This window comes from Hoplias malabaricus, chromosome 6 (assembly GCF_029633855.1).
Source record: "Hoplias malabaricus isolate fHopMal1 chromosome 6, fHopMal1.hap1, whole genome shotgun sequence".
NCBI classification, from domain to species: Eukaryota; Metazoa; Chordata; class Actinopteri; order Characiformes; family Erythrinidae; genus Hoplias; species Hoplias malabaricus.
Window position 1 is genome coordinate 34,819,826 of NC_089805.1, and position 15,456 is coordinate 34,835,281.

Here is a 15,456-nt window from a genome sequence, read left to right on the forward strand (position 1 = left end):
GCCCCTTGCCTTATTTAATTTGTCATAGAAAAAGCAGTCAAACAATATAAAAGTGATAGAAATTTTCAAATCATTTATTCATTTATTGTCTGTAAACATTTATCCAGTTCAGGACTGCATTGGGTCTGAAGCTTACTTGGAATTCCTGGGCACAGGGCAAGTCCACTGCAGGGCAAAATACACACTCACACATTCACTTTCACACTCACACCAATGGACACCGAGTCGCCAATCCACTTACCAACGTGTGTTTTTGGATTGTGGGAGGAAGCCGGAGCACCCGGGGGAAACCCACACGGACACAGGGAGAACACACCAAACTCCGACCCACAACCCCAGGACCCTGGACAGCGACACTACCTGTTGCACCACACTGATGCCAGCAACAAATCAGTATTACTACTAAAAAAAAGTTACTCACTTGAATTCATTAATATAATGTAGTTTTAATATGATATAAAAGGACTTATTTTTGTATTATTAAAATTTAAAGGACCTATATGAGTTTATAAGGTGCTCCAAGGGAGACTGAAACTAAAAATTACAAAGAGTCCAATGCCCTAGGGTTCACAGGATTCTCATTATAGTGTTGTTTTTTTGTGAAAGTCAAACTAGGGGCATGTGCTGCATATATCAGATGCTGTAACTGTGCCTGAAGCTGAGTGCAGGCTTGTTTATTTCCGTCCATGGAGTTCTGCTTTTTCACACACCTGATAGTTATTTGGCAAAACTGTAAACTCCGAAACAAATGAGCTCTACTTTGATATAATAATTAAAATGGCGCTTATAATAAAAAAAAATAATTATTTTTTTTACAGTAGTTTCTTTAAATTAGAATTTACTGAAGTGTGTAAATATTGTTTCCACACATTCATTCATTCATTGTCTGTAACCGCTTGTCCAGTTCAGGGGCGCTGTGGGTCCGTACACACCCTGGAGGGAGCACCAGTCCTTCACAGGGTGACACTCACTCACATATTCGGACACTTGAGCTGCCAATCCACCTGCCAACGTGTGTTTTTTGATAGAGGGAGGAAGCCGCAGCACCCGGAGGAAACCCATGGAGACACGGGGAGAACACACTAAACTACTCATAGACAGTCACCCACAGGACCCTGGAGCTGTGTGACAGAGACAATACCTACTGCTCCACCGTGCCTATTTAATTCTAAATATTAAAAAAAGTTAGTTCCATGTTTCTAGCATGAAAAATCTTTAAAAGACAACAAATTTTACAATATGAACCTGTTCAAAAACAACAGCAACTACAAACAGTTTCATTATTACATCTTCGTTGAGGAAACTCTGGGCACATGATTCCATTCTTGGCCCTGACAGTAGGCTGATTATGGAACGACCAATTCACAACTTAAGGCCCACCATTAAAAGGAGCTATTGAGATGGAGGAGAAAAAAAACTGTAATTGGACATTTTAAAATCTGCCATCATGAGTTTGTCTAGTGCTCTGAGGGACAGCATGACTGCAGATCACTAAAACAGTCCAAGTGTCTGGCTGTGTGGGATTGATAAGGGTTCACAGGCTTCTCATTACGGTGAAAGTCAGACCAGGGGCATGTACTGCATATATCTCACACTCTAACTCCACAGCCCCTGTGTAGGTCACGTGATGGGTAGTGACACATAATTACAGCGACAGTGTGATTTAGGCGGATCCATATGGGTCAGATAAGAGGACTATCTGTATTAGTATAGGTTCGCTCTCTGAGGAATGCGCTTACATCCAGCAGTCTCTCTCTCTCTCTCTCTCAACCACCCCCCCCCAACCGCTCTTTCCCTCTCTCACTTGTTCCATCACTTCCTGTTGCTTGCCATGATTGAAGTTTCCAATTAAATTTTCACTTAGCTGCTGGAACGAGAGAATTCAATATCTCCCAATTACACCATATCAATAACCATTCCACACCAGGGCCAAATCAAGCCCAGCACCTGAAGAGCAATTGCTTTCAGAAGGCACAGGGACTGAAACAAGAAAAAGAATAGGTAAAAGAGCCCTGGCATTTGAGAAAAAGAAGGGTAAAGTAGATGATTTAAAGAGTAATTATGCCCTAAAGCGTTTACAATTGAAACACATTTATTTATAACAATAAAGGACATTATCCGCCCTATGTTTTAACAATGCTTTTTTGTACTAGAATCACTAGGCACAAGGCAGGAACATACCCTGGATGGGGCGCAAGCCAGACACAGGGATACAGTAGATCAGTACTAGAATATGAACCTATAGCTCAACATTCAAAGTTAGCCAACAGCTGTTTCTAATTATTTTAACCTTTATTTCGGTTTTTTTTTTTTTTTTTTTTTTTTTTGGATCACTTCCTTCCTAAAGCATCTCTCTTATTTCTTGGACATTTATCTAAACTGAACTCGAGTTGTTTTTACTCTTGCAATAAAACACAACAGCATCCTGTAGTGGGCACAGCACTTTCCAAAAGCTCAGCAAGACCCTCATGACCATGTACACAATAATAGTAATGTCTACACAGTCAACCAATATATGACGGCAATGTCTGCAAGCTCTGCGTATCCAATTATCTTGGAAAATGTTCCACAGAAAGTCAGTGAAAAACAGCCACTCAGCCAAAAGCAAGCAAGGTTAAATATGCCCAGAATAAGAGGCATGCGTACTTACGAGTTTTAGAAATAATATCAGTAAAAAAATAAACTGCGTAGCTTCTGCCTTCCAACTGACAGTACATATTCATTAACACTGTGCAGGCCAAGTTGCCAGAACGCTCAAATCACCAGCCACACAATTAGTGCAATTATCACAGAGTCACTCTCTCTTTAGCACATCTGAAGCAGGAGTTAAAAAAAAATGCAGATATCTGGGCCATGAAAGCCCTTGGATCAGAGAAATATGACAACAGCCCAGCGTTTAGCACAGAAGATACCGTGGTCTGATTCTAGCTTTAATTAACCATGTGTATTAATGCAATTAACCTACAAAAAACAAATAAGGAAGTTAATGCAGGAGTCCACAGTTTACCCATCAGAGGTTTCGCTCAGTACTGGACCAATAAAAGGTGCCAGTGCATCACTGCCTTGCACCGCACTCTGAACAGTGACAGCAGCCGAGAGGAGTTCCAACAACACAGAACACCAAAGAGAGAGACACAAAGAGAGAAGAACAAGTGTCTACAACCAAAAAAATTTGGTGATGAGAACAGAGTCTTTGTTTGAGAAAGAAAGAAAGAAAGAAAGAAAGAAAGAAAGAAAGAAAGAAAGAAAAATGGTAAAAGAGAAGGGGGAAGTAAGAAATAGAGAAAGGGAGAATATTGAAATCAAGAGACACCTACCTTCATATACTGCTTTGAAGCCCTGGCCACTCACAGCATAGTCTGACAGTAGCCACAGTGTAAGTCTTGCTCCAGTGCTCACTATGGGAGAAGGGAGCTGGAAGCCCGTTAACCTGCAGACACAAAAATTAAATCAATGAAAACATATTTTTGCCTAACAGAGAAAACATAAGCTGCAAAAATGCCTGAAAGACTCATCGTGAGTTAAAAACATTAAAAAAATAATACTGCCAAAAAATATCTATTGAAACCTAACCATACAACAGCTACTTTTGCATCTCTGAAGACCGCGTGATACCGGGCTGTTCAAGAACCATATTGGTCAATTATGTGCGAGTGTGAAGAACACATACATATATATATATATATATATATATATATATATATATATATATATATATATATATATATATATATATTTTTTTTTTTTTTTTTTTTTTTTTTTTATTTTAACCAGGCTTGTCATATCCTGAGGGTTATTATCCAGTAATTAAATGAAAAACAATGCAAACTGGCTTGTTTTTTACTTAAGCCAGGGACCTTTCACAAATCAAGCAAATATCATAACCACTACACCACAGAAACAACAAGTGAAACTGAGTTATTTTATGGAGTAAGAGGAATGGGAGTCTGCCAGAGCCTAAAGGTCCTAGTCTTACTCCTATACTACTGAACATCATAGTTACAACATGTACATGTACACTAGCCAGAATTAAACAAATCTGAATATAGAGCCAGAGCTCTAACAGGTTTTCCATGGCTGTATAACAGCTGCATGAATATGAGGCTTCTTTCTGGTCTGCAATTATTTGTTTTGTTTTTTACATTAGCATGAAACTGTATTCAAAGTGCAATGTGGATCAATACATGCTTATATTGTTTTGTATAATCACTGATAAAATTGATAGGACTGATGTGTGACATTCCTATTCTGCACACACTCTCAGTTTGATTTACTTTTGCTGTGAAGTTGTAAGAAAAACAAAGCAACATGGATTCTAAGAGGCTAGCCTTCTAACAAGCCTTTAACCTGGCTTCCACCATAAAAAAGTAGAAAGTTTAGAATGCTTTCTTTTCTAAATCCTATCAAATCCTGATGGATATAACCATTCTGCTACTGTTATTTCTCTCCCAAACAGCCTATTTCACTCTGTAATATGTTAAGCTAAGGACGAAAAATGCTGCCTGATTTCCATTTCAGGTTGACTTCAATTTGTGTTCAAATTGACTGCTCCGACAGAGAGCCAAAATGAAAAAAAGAGAGAAGAAAAATGCTGTGTAAAAGGTGAGAGGGTTGCCATGGTTGACCAGGTGATAAGTGTGAGTGTCAAGACCCCAGGCCCCATGTTCTAATCATCTGCATGACTAGGTAATAAAGCTTTCCAGGCCTATCACATTCACAATCAATACAGAGCTTAAGCGGTCTCATTTCATGGGGCAGAGGTTAAATATGACTAGTATTGGGTAAGCTGTTTTGTTCTCAGCAATCTATAAGTGCAAATGACCTGCAGCCACTGGGCATGGCTCTACATTATAATATTACATTAGTAAACATATGGAGTAATGTCTTCATAACTGTCTCAAATTCTCATGTTTGGTGAGGACATTTAATGAGAGGAAGAACAAGTACAAATAGGCAAGCCTGATTTTGCTACACCGCCTTGGCATTTGTCATACAGGTAACTCTAGCATCTCAACAATGGAAAGGAAGGGTGGGGGTGGAGTTAGTTGAGGGGTGTGATGTTTTCCTGTTTGAAAAATTGGTAAGGCAGTTCACTTTTAACCATTCAGCAGAATTTAGACATATTCATATCACATATATATTTTCTAGTATCAGAGTGTGCCTTTGTTCTTTTTATTTAAAAAGTAAGTTATCAGTTATTAAACTGACAAAATAAACTAAGGCATCATTACATTTGAAATAAGATGCGGAAAACCTGCCACACATGATAAGTAACTCCTTGGAATCACTGGTGGTCCAGATTTCCCATTCTCCACTTCATAACTTTAATATTGTCTAAGATTGGCTAGATACAAGATGAAAGTGATAAGTGGAACTGTCCTCTATTCATTGGAGTAGTGTAATATGTAAATGTCTGAGTCAAATTATGTGTATGTGTCAAAGTAATCATGAGCCGAAAAATGAAATACAATATTTATTTATTTTCATTAATTCAATTGCATAGACTGCAGCCTGGCTTAGAGCATTTAATTTTCCACGATTTCTTTTTAAAAAAGAGCCCCATGGCTCTATCACAGGAAAACTCTGCCACAGGTTTAATCACACGTTTCTTAAGATTGAAGTTTTTAATAAACTGATTTTAAATTTAAAAATAAAAGAATTAATGTCAACACAACACAAAGTTATATTCAATACTTTTATTAATTGCAACAATATTCTGTTAGTAATTCTTTGTATGAGGAAGAAAAAAACAAATACATGTGTAAGTTAGTGTAGTATACATGAAAATCTCTATCTCTCTCTCTCTCTCTGTATATATATATATATATATATATATATATATATATATATATATATATATATATATATATATATATATATATATATATATGTGTGTGTGTGTGTGTGTGTGTGTGTGTGTGTGTGTGTGTTTGTTAAATGATAACCAAATGCGCAGCCCTAGTACTGTTTATGAAATGATTGACTTCAGTAATTGTTCTTAACACAGCCACAGTACAGTGCCAACGATGCCACAAATCCATAAGCTCTTCCAGAGCACATCTACAAGCTGCTCCAATCAGCTCTTTCCACTTATAGTCATCTGAGATCATACAGAATACCAGAAGAATTGGAGACAGAAGGAGAATGAGTATTTCCACAGGGAGCATCACAAGCAAACCTCAAATCCAGCAATGACATCTGGAACCAGAACAATGGCACTGTGAAACTGAGTGGAGTGAATCTGATTCCCTGTGTACTCCATACACACAGGCAAAACAAAAGCTTGGAAGTACCACCTGGTCATACATTTATAATTTTATAATTTTTCTAGAAGAAAAGTCTTGAAATACACTTTCTTCTACACACATGGAATAATTCATCTGCATCAATGGGGGGGGGGGGGGGGTGGGGGGTGGTATAGACATGATGGGACCATTCCAAAAACATCTGAGGAGCTATCATTTAAACATAAACTATAGATATTGACTGTTTGTAATGGCCATAGTTATTTAACGCTTTAAACTGCAAAAAGCTTGCCTTCATATTTTAAACACTAGTCCCCTTACATGCATAACTTAGACATATCTGCATAAGTAGTTGAATATTTATTTATAGCACTAGTAAACATATAGGATAATATCTGAATAAAGCACTCATGATAAGGATTAGCATGCACTTTGACATTTTTTTAACATTCAGTTAAACGTTAACAAGATTTTTAACACACATAAACATAACTTTAACATAAACTTTATACTACTAAACTAAAATAATAAAATGTTACAGCAGCCTAGTGAACACAGCACATATTTTGTCACATTCTTTTGGCAGTTAATAACAGAAATATACTGCATTCCCATTCATAATGGTGATTGTCAAAAATTTTGTATATACAATGAGCCCTCACCGCGACCCTGAAATGGAAAAGCGGAAAAGAAGATGCATGTATGCATGTATGTATGCATGTACAGTGAGCCCTTTGAAGAAGAGAAATACCCTATGGTTGACCAACCAGCCGAATATACATCTCTTTAATTGAACACTAAATTAGGACAAACTGAATTTTTTTATACTGTTATTAATTCATTAATTAACCTATGGCTTTTCCCTGACTATTGTTTCTGCAGTTAGCTTAGCTCTATGGCATTTTGAATGGCATTTTGAATTTTAACCCATATGTACTAGCAAAAGCTACATGCTCTGACTGAACAATAAACCACTTTTGAAAGCCCATATGAATAAGGATATTTGCAAAATTGCACAAATAATATTGTAAAAACATCCATACATTCACTCACAAATTCCCACCAATATGAAATTACACACAGCCAATCCACCTACAACCAACGTGTGTTTTTGGTTTGTGTGAGGAAACCACATTACCCAGAGGAAACCCGCACAGAGACAGGGACAACACACAAAATTACTCACAGACAGTGAAGTGAATCCTCAAGCACAGTTTTGTGTGCTGTGTGGCAGTGACACAACATGATGCACCACAATTCCGGCCAAATTTTAAACACTGAGTAGCTATTTGAAATTTTATTTGATTATGTTTAAGTAGCTTTTTCATTGAGCAGTAATCATGAGCTCATCTGGCAACAAAACGCTTAGTGAGCTACCCAGAGAGAGACAAGTCTAACACTAGCTCACACAGCAATAATTCAAAAGGTGTTGTAAAACATAGGTTGTCAAGTTGAATTTCATCTGAAAATAATGTAAATTTATAATAGCGGGACATTTTTATTTCCGCTGATTTGAGCCTTAAAAAATGCACAGGATTTAAACACATTGCTACTTAGCATTATGAATAGTAAATCAAGTGTGCAATGTTCAAGTGTGTCCACGGATATGGCTTAATATACCAGTTGTTGATGGCATAAACAGAAAGGTGTCCAATTCATTCACAGTTCCTAATGCACATCACAATGGTACAAGTAACTAGAAATTGTGTACACTAATAGCAGCCTTTGCCATGGACTCTTTCTATGAGAAATCAGCACTCAAACAGTAGTGCAGGCAGATAAGCTGAAGCCAGCACAAACATGATCAGTCAGAAGCAGACTGGAGGGTTATGAGGTGTGCTGAGGCAACAGCAAAGGCCTATCTGAAGCCCTTTCCACATGGATGAGTCCTACAGCATCATGGCTGGACTCTCCATTAGAAAAAGCACTGCTCTTCTTTCAATTATCCCAGATGTCCCTTGTGGGGAGGACACATTGCAGGATGGAGAGCAGTAAGGGAACGGAAAAGAGAAAATTGAGGTATGGGTTGGTGACCAGCAGGCTTCATTCTCGAGACGTCAGACAAATGTATGTCTACATGTGTATACATGCTTGATTTTATAGGTAACAAGAGCATACACACATACATTTATATGTGCGCACAAACAGTACAGGAAATTTTACTGTTGCAGAAATTCCTCTGATTAAAACTATCCGTAAATGCCGTCTCCCCCCCGCCCACCGCTGTCAGAGTCTTCAGCACGACCATGCGGGTCCTGATTTACTGCAGCCCAGTGCAGCTCCATAATAAAATGTGATTAAATGGAGTGTCAGACTGTGAATAATGAGTTTCAGCATCCAAGTGCTGTCATAACGCACTGAGGACTGTGACTTCCCTCCATTTACTGCCACTGCTTTCAGTGCAGCAATGCATGGGTTAAATCAACTTCTTGCAGTAGCATGGCTAGCTTCATCTGTGCATAAGACATGGCCTTGTGCCAGAAGACTAGCATGGTGTCACAGAGCGGCAAAATTTATTCTAGAATGGCAAATTCCAACAAAGAATGTATTAACTTCTTTAAAAGAGCAGTACAAACAAACAAACAAGAGCACAACCATATTGACTGAATACCTTCTAGTGGCTGTTGCCACCTACGGTGCTTCTATAAATTGTGCTGATTCTTTCAGCGTAGTGAGCACACTTCATTTTCTTCTCTCTCACTGCGTCCCGCGTTCACCCCTGCCTCACTGTTTAAGGCCCATGCAGAGTTGAGACAAATTGTTTTAAATGAACAAAAGCCCCCTGGTTGTTCTTTCTCACTGTGTAAACACCATGAAAGTAAATCAGGTTGTCCTCCCTTTAATCTCATTCAGTAGATGTGTGTGAGTTTTGCTGAAGCAGCTATATTGCAGCAGGATGGGGGGAAGGGGTGGGGATGAAGCATCAAATTTTTGACATTCAAGCAGAAGAATGACTCCAAGGAATAAATGATGGCGAGAAAGTCCTGGCATAGAGTACGTGTTTGTGGTGTGTGTGTGTGTGTGTGTGTGTGTGTGTGTGTGTGTCCGCATCCATATCAATATTCCAAGCAACCAGAATGACTGGGAGTGAAAGTGACAGCATGTGTAGGTGAAGATTGTAACAAATGACAGCATGTGGAGATAGCAAGTACATGCAAAGTCTGTTTATTGGTGCTATTTCAGCAAGTATGGCCACAGTCTATAATAGAGGGCAAAGAAAAACACGTTTACCATGGTACTCCTGGCATATCCACCCTCTGAAAGTACTAAACAGTGTGGGGGCTAGACAGTCAAATTTAGAACGTACTAGAAACAGGGTAACACTGAAGTGCAGGAGCATCGGAATACGCAAAGATATCCAGGAATTGGTCATAATACTGGATAAGGCTTTAAAAAAAAAAACACACTGTAACATCATATTTGAAATCCTCATCACATTTCAGGCAAAGCATAAATAAAACACCTAGCTGCCTACTAGTCAGCTTTAAATGTTTAAATGATGTAATGTACCATAAGCCATATAACCATCATAACAATCACTATTCAACCACAGTAGCATTAAACAGAGTGTTCATTTTAAACAATGAAGTAGCCTGTAAGAGTAATAAATAAAGTGAAATCTTTTACCTAAATGTAGCTTACAAGCAGCTCTAATCATCATATATCTACAGACGCAACAGCACCAATGCTTGCTTGGGGCCAGCATAAAATTACAAATCCTATAAATGCACAAACAAATAAGCTAATAGCATTATTGTAATGCAAAAATCAGATTAATATTTGCTGAATGTCGCCTTGGACTAGACATAAATCTATTTTTTCTGCATAAAATTATTTTTTATTGTTTTAAGGTCTGGGAAAAATCCAAAGGAATCAACTTCTTGTCATTTAATAGCACAAGAAAGAAATATGGATTGCAAAGGAAAAAAATGTTGTTATTCAAGTATGTTGTAAAATAGGAGGGGAAGTCTCCCTTTATTATTCACTCTATTCCACTATTTTATGATTCTGCTGTTTTTGTGGTAATATCTAACATAAAATATGGTGCAATGAGGACATGGCGTATATAGGTAATGCACTAAATCCCACAGTGAAATATGATAACACGACTAAATAAACAATGCATTCTACTAAACATCAAAAGCCATAATGCACTGTTCTGTTTTTGTAAGAATGTGACTACTCTCTCAGGGTGATGAGCAAACGCAAGAACCACGATAATATATAATGACACATATACACAAACTAGTTTACTTCAGTATCACATCACATCTTCTGTATGGTGCTCCTCATTCTCCAGTGTAATGACCATCCTGAGAGAACCAGTTAAAGAACTAAATGGAAGCTTGTAAGATTCAAATAACAACAAAACAACAAAATAATGTAGAGAGGTTCCAGACATAAGAAAAGGTATCTTCAGTTATCTATCAGAGATTCTGATAACAGAACTTCATTTCACCCTTTTTCTTTTTAGCAACAGAGAGTTAAAAAGAAATTTTCATTGTGTCCAGTTTCCATCCTCCTGTCATCCACTGCCCTCACCTCAGCACAGAAGACCACTATGGTCCTCGTTCCCAGCTGATAGCTGAGGTTGTCTCGATTGATGCTGCTGTCAGAGCAGACTGCTGCGTTGGACACATTTGTGACTGTAACTCTCTCCTGCTCAAGGCCTTGAAGCCTGGGCCAGGGGGCAACCAACAGAGCACCTCAAAATGGCTAACACCCAGAGTGAGTGGCGCCAAATTATCCTCTCCTACCCCATATATACAGCCTCTGGCAGGCTTCCATAAATACACACTCACACCTCTCCACTTCCCCCGCAAACTCATTCACACATCTACACATTCCACAGATACGGACTGTGCACCGTGGTATTTTTACTACCGTGATGAGGGTGGCTTCCCGGTGAAAGCCAATCATGGTTGGTAATGGGTGCCATAAGTGATTTCGTGCTAGAGATTGGATTATTGTAATGTATCTGACTTAAGTGCACATATTGAGTGAAGAGCTAATACACACAACCAGAGAATGGCCAAGCATAAGCCCCAACCATCTGCCTGCAACAGCTGGGTGAATCTGTAAAGGACAGGCCTGGCCATTGGTGGTATTGAACTTTCAGTTTTAATCTACACATTGGAATAACCTGAAAATGAAGATTAAGTCCCTGTGGCACCCTGGTACAGGTTCCAAATAGCTACCTATAGCACTGAGGTGTGAGATGCATTATGGGAGATTTTTACTAGCAGCTGTGAACCATGTGAAGCCCATGGATCAGAGTTTATCTCTACGGTGGTACCTCATTAGTCTGTTCGGATTTGTTTTGGATTTTGCCAACACAAACTGGGCTGTAGAAGGCGGCTCTCCAAAAACAGCTAGGGCACAGTAATCAAACCCTGCACCCCCTTCACCCCCATTTCCCCTCACAGCGGTGGATGTCAGAGATCCAGAGCACCAGCTCCAAGCTTAATAAACAGGAGGCAATCGGCTCATCTCAAAATCACACCCCTGCTCCACTCAAACAGAAAATAAAAAGAGCCCTGGTCACTTCTTATTTGTAAAGGCTACTATAATTCTAGGCTACAGCACTGCCCCTTTGCGTAAACAGTCAGGCAGTGATATCCATTTAGGCAGCCTTTCTCATAATGTGTGGTGTCATTTGTCCCTTAGGGTCCATTGGAACGAGGCATGCCTACCATTTGCCTGTTGCACTGAATGCTCAAAACACCGCATTTAACTTTAGTTTTTGTCTTGTTTTTATTCATTTGTTTTTCAAGCTAGAGAACAAAAAACAGGCAAACAAAAGGTAGATCCTAACAATACATTAAACTATGCTACAGTGCAAGCAAGTGCAAATATGATAAGGAAGCTTCTTCTGAGAATTATTAATGCTTTAATACAGTGAGAATGATGGAGGATGCTAGAGAGAGAGTCAGAAAGAGGGGGAGACGAAGGGGCGAAGAAGAATAGCAGTGCAGGCATGAATTATTGAATGTAGGGAAGCAGTGATATAATACACTGCTCATCAGACTGGGGGATTTTCAGGCCATAAAAAGCACTGAAAAAAAGCAGAATTGATGAGTTGTCACTGAAAGAGTTCAGTAGCAAAACTCATCACAAGGGAGATAAATGGTTCAAAATGGCAGAGGAGTTCTTCACATTGCTGCTAATATGACAGGATGATCCCTGTATTCATCCTGTCATTTCTAAACAACTCAGTCCTCCATGTTTCACCACTCATAGCACAGACCTGTACTCATCCTGTCACTTCGAACCAACTCTGTCCTCTATATCTTACTACTCATTACATACACAAGCACTTGGAAGTTTTCTGGCTCTGTGAGATCAATCTGGGCCAACATTAGCATTAGTGCAACGTCCTCAACTGCTGACTTGAGCTAAAAAGAGGAAACAGCAGTTGGAGAAAAAGAACTTTCACATCAAATCTTATAATAAAGCTATCAAATATCTAACTAAAAAAAAACAGCAGCATCACAAAGGTATAAGGCTCTTATACAGAGCTACTCAAATGTGTCTGTTTATTATATTATTTTCCAAAATAAATGTAAACCATTATGAATGTCTCTCATTTCCTGTATATCCTACATGACTGTGTTTACTATACAGTAATTATGTGACTACAGGACACTTCAGCACTGTGTTTTAATTGGTGTTTAATCCAAGCAGCTGTGGAGAACATCTGCAACTAAAACTCATCATCTTTTTTCTGAAATGAAGGAACGCCAAATATGTCAGAAATCCAAAACCTAATCTTACACCCCTCACTTAGATAATTCAATACATGTGATTTTACAGAGCATTTGCTTCACTGAATAAATTTCCTGCTCAACGAGACACTGATGCTCGTGCTAAAGCCAGAGTTTGGTGTTTGGATGAGGCTGGGGTTTTGATGGTGCACAGCAGTGGCACTGACATTGGAGTTGCACTGGTATAAGTGGATCACACATGGCAGTGTTGTGGTTTTCAACACTGTGTACACTCTCTGTCACTGGACACACCTATTTGTAGGTTTGGTGTCTATAGCTCATACTTTTCTATGTGCAATGTGTTACAACAACAACAGCGATGATAATAACCAATGATACCAGCTAGGCTCCAGACCCACATCTGCTCTGCATGAAGTGGTTAGGGTAGATGAAATAGGAACTGTCTCACTACATCCCACTTCCTGCCCTAAGCCAACAGGCCTTTCTTGAAGTGTGCACTTTGATGACACTGTAAACATCAGAAAAAGCGGCATAAGCGTGCGAGTGTTCAAGTGATCAAGTGGTCTCGTTCCTTTGTGTACATCTCTACGGCTTAAACCCTGTTGTGTCCAGCCAAGCTCTGCTCAACACTGCAGTGATTTACTGGATGCTCAGACAGGAATGTGTTGAAAGTTGTGGAAGTTATTGTATCATAATCTCTTATTCATATGTGGACGAGTTTCTCTGTGACACACAAGCCTTTAACTTTCTGATATTTAAAAAAAAACTGAAAGTCAGCTCCTCTGTCCATAACCCACACGAACACACTGGACACTGCTGATTGTTACTGCCTTTCTGAAGAGTTCTTTACACAAAAATTATTCAGATTATTAAAGCCCCAACACCAGAGAGCAAGTGGCTTGATCAATATTTTAACAAGACTGTGGACATCCATTACATACAGCACTGTTTTATCAATCAGATGTTTCTAGCTTTAATGTTATCACCATTAAAACTTAATCTTTTAAGCTCCTGCCATGATCAGAAGATTTCTCATTTTAACGGATTGCTTGAGTGCCATTTCAGTAGGAACTTTTTTTTGTAGTTTTGAAGTTTTGTAGTTTGATATGAACAGCAGGCTTGATCATACATTTTCTTGAACTGCCTGATGTTAACATCTCTATGAGTAGTGCAACAGGGCTTTTCCCCAAAAACCTTTTTTTTTTTTTTTTTTTAGTAAAGAAACTGTACAGAAATGGCAGTTGTTTACAAGATCATGAATATTTCAATTACGACATTTTTAAGGTTACTAAATGTAAACCTCTATTTTTTAAAATCAATTGTAATATGTAGTAAAACATCGACTTTGCTGGGAATAATTTTGGCACGCTTACATTTCTGTATAAACGACTGATAATACAACAATGTTGTGTGTAACTGAGGTACAATCACCTCATAAAATTACTGAGATTAAAAAGAAACTCTGGTGTAGTAGCTGTATAATCTAGAGATCTGGCCTGTTTAAGACAATATTTAAGATTAGAATTTATGGGTCTGAATTGATCAAATCTGAACATTTCACCACCTCACTCTTTTGTTGGTTAACTATTTCAAGTTTATCAAATGCCATATGAATATAATTCAAAAATAAATATATTCAGACAAATTTAATTAAAATATTCAAAATTCTGATTCAAATACTCATGATAGTGATTTAGGGCGGCACGGTGGTGCAGCAGGTAGTGTCGCAGTCACACTCCAGGGACCTGGAGGTTGTGGGTTCGATTCCCACTCCGGGTGACTGTCTGTGAGGAGTTGGTGTGTTCTCCCCGTGTCTGCGTGGGTTTCCTCCGGGTGCTCCGGTTTCCTCCCACAGTCCAAAAACACACGTTGGTAGGTGGACTGGAGACTCAAAAGTGTCCGTAGGGGTGAATGTGTGTGTGTTGCCCTGTGAAGGACTGGCGCCCCCTCCAGGGTGTATTCCTGTCTTCTGCCCAATGATTCCAGGTAGGCTCTGGACCCACCGCGACCCTGAACTGGATAATCGCTTACAGATGAATGAATGATAGTGATTTAGCTCAATAAGATGAATGGATGAATGAAAGAATAAATTAATTAAAATATAAATCAATTAATGAATTATACCCATCTTAAATTTACAAATATCTCAAAGGAAATTTACCTTTAAGTTGAAATGTAAATGTAAATGAAAGCACTAATATAAAAAGAAGAAAATGAGCCACAACACTTCTAGTGATATGTTAGACTAAACTTTTTTTTTCTGGATTTTAAAACACCCATCAAGCTTGTATTCCCAATATTCCCTGAATGTTACTGTATATAAGAAAATGATCTTCCACAAAGTCAGATATAAGTGATCCTTGACTAACACCTTCACACATCATTCCTCTGCTCTGTTTAAATCTCTCCTGTGCTAAGAATGGTCCACCATTCGAGTCGTATCTCATCAGTGGTGTCCCTATTCTCACTGCTTTCCACCAATACAG

General features: G+C 38.6%; 1 protein-coding gene across 1 annotated transcript in view; it reads right to left on the bottom strand.

Annotated features, from left to right (window-relative positions):
• The window catches only part of csmd2 (CUB and Sushi multiple domains 2), a 340,194-nt gene that overhangs the window by 280,049 nt on the left and 44,689 nt on the right, over positions 1-15,456 (bottom strand). Inside the window, exon 3 of the mRNA XM_066674957.1 lies at positions 3,318-3,430. Within this exon, the coding sequence (XP_066531054.1) occupies positions 3,318-3,430 (113 nt within the window). The remainder of the gene's footprint in view (positions 1-3,317; positions 3,431-15,456) is intronic.